Source organism: Stegastes partitus, unplaced genomic scaffold (genome assembly GCF_000690725.1).
Source record: "Stegastes partitus isolate 25-593 unplaced genomic scaffold, Stegastes_partitus-1.0.2 Scaffold1582, whole genome shotgun sequence".
Lineage (NCBI taxonomy): Eukaryota > Metazoa > Chordata > Actinopteri > Pomacentridae > Stegastes > Stegastes partitus.
In genome coordinates, this window is record NW_007579313.1 from 1 (window position 1) to 7,665 (window position 7,665).

At 44.4% G+C, this 7,665-nt stretch overlaps 1 protein-coding gene across 1 annotated transcript; it reads left to right on the plus strand.

The window, feature by feature from the left end:
* Window positions 1–149: 149 nt before the first annotated feature.
* Window positions 150–7,316, plus strand: kif28 (kinesin family member 28; the record flags this gene model as incomplete). The annotated part of the gene is made up of 17 exons (XM_008300745.1): window positions 150–292; window positions 376–497; window positions 684–774; window positions 932–992; window positions 1,272–1,395; window positions 1,479–1,614; window positions 1,694–1,812; window positions 1,974–2,081; window positions 2,169–2,261; window positions 2,696–2,836; window positions 3,430–3,500; window positions 3,579–3,713; window positions 4,004–4,170; window positions 5,364–5,458; window positions 6,243–6,375; window positions 6,498–6,631; window positions 7,158–7,316. Coding segments are annotated over 17 exons (2,032 nt in total), but the record flags the coding sequence as incomplete, so codon positions are not given.
* Between the last annotated feature and the right edge of the window lie 349 nt (window positions 7,317–7,665).

Here is a 7,665-nt window from a genome sequence, read left to right on the forward strand (position 1 = left end):
GCCGTGCGCAAAGGCCGACAAGCGTAGGGCGAGGACCCGTCCATCGCCGCTTGCGGCTTTAATTATTCTTGTTTCCCTGTCCCTGGTGTACTCTGTTTTGGCTACACTTCCACCTCTCCACCACCGCGCTTCCTCTCCTACTTCTGCAGGGCAAAGCGCATCCAGAACCGGGCCGTGGTGAACGAGAGCCCCACCGAGCGTCTCGTTAAAGAGCTGAAGGCAGAGAACGCCAGACTGCTGCAGCGACTGAGCCGACTGGGCCAAGAGGGACGCAGAGCCAACGACGAAACCAGTAAGAATCAGCGTTTGAGTGGAGCGGAGCCGGACCCACGAGGCCAGGGTCAGAGAGGTCACCGTGTTTGTTTGTGTGTTCAGAGGAGCTCCGTCAGCTGCTGGCCCACAACGAGCTCCAGATCAGGGCCATTCAGACTCTGTGGGAACAACACCTGCAGGAGGCGCTGAAGGACTGGGAGCAACAGTACGCCAACATCACACAGGTACACACACACATATACAATCAGAAAGCAAATCACAAACAGTCAAACGCAGAAGCACAGAATGTAAATCCACTCAGTGAAGGTTTAGTGTAAAATATCTCTGAGTGTGGCTGAAGTGAATATTTTTCAGCTTTTGTGTGACTCTTCCTGTCTCATAAAGGTTCTGTCCCTCTATCTCACTTTCAGGAGAGGAGGATGATGCAGATGCATCCCTACATCCTGAACATCAACGAGGACGCTCAGCTGTCGGGGGTGGTGAAGCTTTTCATCCAGGAGGGTGAGTCCGTCCCCGTCTCTCTCTATATGCTGTAAGATGCATCGTCTCTAGTTGGGTGCTGAAAGTGGAGAATGCCAAAGAGGTCAGACAAACATATTCTGACTAATCAAATACTGCAGATTGTACCATGTTGAGTACGACGTTGCTGTTCTTTCAGGTGAGTGGGACATCGGGCTGTGCGACTCCTCTCCAAGATCCATCTCTATCAAGGGCTTAGGGTAGGTTTGTGCATCATGATCGCAGCAGGAAAAAACAACACCAGTGCAAAAAAACTGAAATTACAATCCCTAAATAGACAGAAAGTGAGGAAGTGGAAGAATAATTGGCGATATGTGATAGTTATTTTCCTGCAATTCTACACAGTGCACACTGCAGGCTTTTTGACGCTTTAAAAAAATAAGCAAATGAAGAAAATGACTTTTATATGAGTGTAAGTTGGTCTACAAGAGAAGTATTTTTTCCTCATGCACACACGTTGATGTCTGTTTACATGTCAGGATCCAGGAGCGTCATGCTGTGTTCAGGAATGAGCAGCGCCGGGTGACACTGACGCCGCTGACAGGGTCAAAGGTGATTGTAAATGGGAACACCGCCTCCCAGACAACTGAGCTGCAGCACCTGGTGGGTGTTGACACATTTACCAGTCGTTAAACGTGCCTGTGTGACATGCTGTCGAGGCAAACACACTCTTGTTTTGTGTTTAGGATCGTCTCATTCTGGGCTCCAACTGTACCTACCTGTTCATTGGTTATCCGTCTGAGAGGGGCGGAGACGACTGGAGCCGCTACGACTACGATTACTTCCAGTCTGAACTGGCTGCTGCTGAGGGCATCCACCTGGGTGAGTGGGAGGATCAGCAGGGGGAGTTTGGATTTTAGGAAGAAACGTGTTCATCAGATGTTCATCCGCTGATGTTTAGGTGAGTCCAGTGCTGGATCTAGCCAGACAGACCCCAGTCTGCTGGCCGTCTTCTACGACTTCATCAAACTGATGCCCATGGTGGCAGAGGCCAACCAGATGAGTCAGGAGCTGAGCAAAGTAAGAGGAACAACCTGCTGCACATTGACGTTCTGTTGTTGTTGTGTTCTCTCTGAAGGTAGTTATTCTTGTAAATCGAATAGAACAGGAGTGTTTTTGCTGTGTGTGATCTCTTTATGTTTGGAGAATCAGCTGTTCTTTATTGTCTGCTGTGTTTTCAGGGGGTCGACTTCAAGCTGGAGATCAAGAACCTGGCGCTGTCCGATCCAAAAGGCCACGACTTGGAGAAGGACACCGTTGTCAGAGTCACGTCTAAAGGAAGCAAACAGGTTGGTCTGTCTCTGAGCGGTTTGTCTGTGGTGCTCACTGCTTCAAAAGCTTTTTGTATAATTACAGCTTTTACACTCACTTCTCAGGTGTGGATGTGGTCCAAGGCCAAGTTTGTCAACCGCAAGTTTCTGATGGAGGAAGTTTACCAGCAGCATCAGGCTGAGCAGAGCGGAGACAACGTACAGTAACTTTGTTGTGTTGAGATTGTTGTAATCAGCAGACATGCAAACAATGAGATGTATTTCTGTTGTTGTTCTTAATCCTGAAAATCTACAGCACAGATTAGAAACCATGTCCAGAAACCATGAACACAACCTCTGAGGAAATACACAAGAGATCCACAGACATCTCAACAGATATTAATGCTTAAAACTCAGAGTTTACATGACTATAGAATGCAGAGAAACATTGAAATAACTCACAACTACATGATCCCAGAATCACAGTGATTCAGCTCTTTGTGCGAAGTGGTGACGCATTTTTTCATAGGGCGTTGCTAGCTTTGCTGATGGTCTGAACTTTAAACACATCCATTCTTTTGTTCACAGCTTTACATTTCTGAGCAGAAACTTCTGCTTTTAATAAGCGACTTGTCTTTGCTTCCTGCTGTCAGAGAGTCGAGGGGCTGTCACCAGTGGCTTTACCCAGAGATAAAGATCCATTCTGGGATCCAGTTGAGCCTCTGCTCCTGGGCACCGCTCACCTCTGGCTTCAGTCTCTGGCCTTCCGCATCCCTCTGGAAGAGCAGCTGGAGGTACAAACACAGATATACTACATGGACACACATTAAAGTGAGGCTAGATTCTATGCAGTAGTCAGTTTTGACATTTTGCTTTCAAAAAAATGTTTTTCACACTAGAAAAAATGTCATAAGTGCACATTTGGGTGTCTTTATCTTCTCAAAATGATATGTTTTCTCACACTCTGACCCACGAATCTCCACCTTAGTCCCACTTACATATCCCAAACATTCCAGTTTTATTCCTATCTATGCTCTGAAGGTTTTCACCAAGAGGTTCGGTCATGTTTTGTTCAATAGCTTGATTTTTAGAGCATTTTAATTCTAAAAATATGTGCAAAATGTGTTATTTTCTGACAGTCGATAGTATTTTTTGATTTACAGAGTGATAAAAAACAAACAAACAAACAAACAAAAAACAATCCCCTCTGTAAAAACATGTGCATATTAAAAAATTCTCTTAATGTAAGTAATCAACTGACGAAGTTCCACTGTGACATAATAAATAATAATAATAATAATAATAATAAATATTCTACTCTGTTCAGCTGCAGTGTCTGTCAGATGATGGATGAGTGCAGTGATGGTCTGATAATCTCTGTCTGCAGGTGCTGGGCTCAGAGGGCTCAGAGGAGGCCATCCTACAGGCCCAGCTGGTCCCCTGCTCCTCCACTGGACTGTATGTCACACACACACACACACACACTGTAGGAAACACACAGAGATCGATCAGTCACTAAACACGCTCTCCCTCCAGCCCTCTGGGTGAGGACGACATCCTGATCGACCCGACTGAGATACTGGGTCGACGACTGGACTTCCAGCTGGTCCTGGATCAGTGCTGTGGCCTTCGCTGGATCAGAGAGGCTCGCAATCGAGGCGTCCAAATTGGGTGAGGCTCCATGTAGGGAGTTTGAAAACACGGTGATATACAGCCTAGAATGTGGAGCTTTGTCGGGAGCTGATGATGGATTTTAGTTGAGACAAGTGGCCTCTGATGTTTCCGTCATATCAGACATACAGTCGTCCTCGAATATATTCATACCCTTCCATTAAAGAAAAGGCAAAATTTACAATAGTCCCTCAGATAACTAGAAACTGAAAAAATAATAATAAATAAGAATTTGCTAAATTATGCGTGAGGCCTCCAGACAGACATTACTTCATCTGCTTCTCTGTTAGTTTCAGGTTATTTGACTGCAGCCAGCCTCTCTACACTCCAGCTGTGTGGCACAACGTCAACCCTCTGCTGGATCACAGGGTCCACTTCGCCTCCCTCCACACCTCCCAGCGCCTGCTGGACTACCTGCAGAGCAGCGCTGTGGTGCTGGAGCTCTGGGGCCTCCAAGGTGTGAATGACAGCAAGGTTCTCCAAAATGATCAGTGATCTTCTGAAGTGATCGATGTTGTTGCAGCAGCCCAACATGAGACTTCAGACAGACAGACACTTTGTCAGGTTTACCCTTTGATTTGGAATCACATGCATTTGAGTTTGGTATTGACTATGGAACAATCTGAGCAAGTATGACACAGACCGTCCCTGAGATCACAACCCCCCTGGAAGAGCCTTAAATTCACAATGTTCACAGTATGAACACAAGAATGAGGAGACCAACCTAAATGGTTCTCACTTTACAAAATCCAGTTTACATAGTTCTGAGGTACAGTTATGAACCATCTGCATCCTACAGTCCCACAATATGGGAAACAACCAGAGTTATGAAATTAAACTTTTAAAAGGGAAAAGAAGGGGATTTGTCAATCTGTAGAGGCTGGCGTAGAGGCTGGCGTAGAGGCGATGTGGTGAGCGTGGAGGAGGCAGAATGAATGAATGAACACTGCCTCAAGTATAAATGTCTGTGAAGATCCTCAGTCATCCAGGTCATGGTTTTTCGCATAGACTAATTGTAGTAACTGGACTTGCTTGGGTTCCTTTAAGACGTTCCACCTCTAATCCAAGAGGCTTCATCAATTCTGACTGACGAGTTGGGAGTTCCACATACTTATATCCTTAAGGAGTCATTAACACCTGAGTTTCGGTTTTTCAGTTATAAAGCTCGCCAAGTGGGTGGGCTGGACATGAGCAGTGAACGATGGGACAGAAAGGGCCTTGTGACGCCCTGACTCCATCACCGTCTGAACTAACACATAGACTCTATGTCGGGGGTGTCCAATCCAGGCTGCAGTCTTGCATGTTTTAGATGTTTCCCTCTTCCAACACACCTGATTCAAATGATCAGGATCGTTATCAGGCTTCTGCAGAGCTTGATGATGAGCTGATCATTTGAATCAGGTGTGTTGGAAGAGGGAAACATCTAAAACATGCTGGATAGGGGCTCTCGAGGACCAGGATTGGACACCCCTGCTCTATGTCTTACGACTCTTGTCTCACTTTTAGAGACGAGTAGAGTTCGATTCAGTTAGACTCATTCAGTGTAGTTAGCAACAGTCTACATTGTTGAGCGTGAATTAAAAAGAAAATAAATCATTGTTGAAAGTGTGTCATTTGAAACCTCCACTTAATGTTGGTTTTCTGTTTCAGAGGGCTGCACTCACCTGACGTCGTCTCTGGAAGCAGTGAGGATGACCACAGAGGGCATCTTCATCATCGATGAGTCCGGTCCAACAGAAACCGCAGTGAGTTTGACGTTAAGGGTTCAGCTTTCACTTGACATATCAAGAAAAAAAAAAGTAGATTGATTTAAATTGTGCCTGTTTCTAACTTTTTAATAGCAATAAATACAGTATGTGTGAAATCTAACACATTTTGCAGTGACTTACAATTAGGTGGTAGGCAGAGAAGAACCTGAAAATCTAACTTTAAATATTTTATGTTTTGTTTTATTCATTTCTCTTTTGCACGTGATGTGAAATTCCAAATTTCAGTTGAAATTTGTTGGATGATTTCATTCAAACATGTGACAGAAAAATCCCAAAACTGTGCATTTACAGTATGTACAGTCGTCCTCAAATGTATTCAGACCCTTCTATTAAAGAAAAGACAAAATTCAATAGTCACTCAAATAACTGGAAACTGAAAAAAGTAATAATAAATAAAAATTTGCAAAATTATAATTTAGTAAAATAAGACATTTTGTCTGAATTGTGGTTGAAAAGAATAATAATAAAAAAAAAACAGTCCTGGAAAAATTCGAGCACTTTGCTGATGAGCAGTGGGCCAAAATCCAAACACCTGTCAACAGGTGCAGCGGTCTGATGGAGAGTTACAGAAAACACCTGATTGCAGTGATTGGCTCAAAGGGTTGTTCAACAAAATATTAGTTTACGGGTCCCATCATGCTTGTTTGCTTTTATTAAAATATGAGGGTATGAATACATTTGAGGATGACTGTGTATATATATATGTATATGGTGTGTGTGTCTGTGTGTGTGTGTGTGTGTGTGTTGGTGTGTATTGCAGCCTGTGGACTCTGCAGAGCTCAGCTGTTCAGTGAGAGCTCTACAACAGGACTTGGAGGAGCTAAAGAGTGTTAACGCTTCACTGAGGAAAGAAAATCACAGTTTGAGAGAACAGCTCAACACAGCCAGGAACGGTAACCGAAACACTCACAAGTTTGTTCCTGGTTGTTTCCATTCCAACAATTAGAAAACAGTAGTTTGACGTGCTCACTGCAGCTCACTCTCTCTCACACACCTTCCTTCCTTCTCGTCGTAGGCGTGGAGGGAGTTCGCGGCCGGTCGGTGCGTCCCAGCTGTGATGCAGAGTTCGCTCGTGCTCTGAAGGTTTTCTACCACAGCATGACCTCAGTGAGAGGTCAGCTGCAGCGCCTGCGCAGACACAGGCCCAGTGTACGTATCCATGTCCGCCTGCAGCCGCAGCATTAGTGAGCGTTACGACAATGAGGCTCTGTTGATGCAAAGCCCTCGACAACAATTAAGCAAAACAAGAGGATTTGTGGAGAGCTGGACCCAATTAAACACACAATTGACTGGCATTGGAGAAAAGTCTCAGTGAGATTACAGCAACAGTTGATTGTTTCACTCACGGATTTACTTTGGTTGCTTGAATGTTTCATTTTTGGAATGTCAAAGTTTTTGCTTTTAAGAATTTAGTTTCTATATTCTGTATCTGTTTGATACAATGATTGCAAATATTAGTTTTTTTCAGCTGCTTTTCAATATAGCAGAACCAACTACAGAAGAAGAAGCATCTGCAAACCAGACAGAAAGCTGGAAATGAGACGCCTGCTGTCATTTCTATCTTAGGTTGAATGAAAACACACAGTAGAACTTAGTCACTGGTTAGCAGACATGTAGGATGGCTGTTTAAGGTAGTTTTCATCTAAATTGCTTTGTGTGTTTTCTGTGTGTCCAGGAGGAGTCTGACCTGTTGGGCCTCAGACTGTTCGTGGACGAGCAGAGTCGTCTGCTGAGGGATTTCTCCGAGCAGCTGGAACAGAGCGTGTCCACTCTGAAGCAGGACGTGGCCGCCATCGTCCGCCGGAAACGAGAACGATCGGGAGTCTGGTCCTGACTGTGTATCGCTTCAAATAGAGTACACAGGAAGCTAAATGTCTCAGGTCATTCTTTGTTTTACAACGCTGCAGACGTTCCCAGTGACGAGCACATTCATATGGAGTGAGTTTGATTAGTGCTGCTTCTAAGAGCGAAATGTGATCAAGAAATGTGGTCAGTCAACCGATCCTTAACATGTTATTGGCATTTGCAAGGTCTAATAGAAGCTTCAAACTTATTTCTATGCAGGATTTAAAGATTAGGATTAGTTACCCTCGAGGAACACTGTGCAACAGCAAACCACAGACACACAAAAATCATTTATTTGGTCTTTGTAGCATCAGAGCAGAGTTTTCAGATATGAAGTG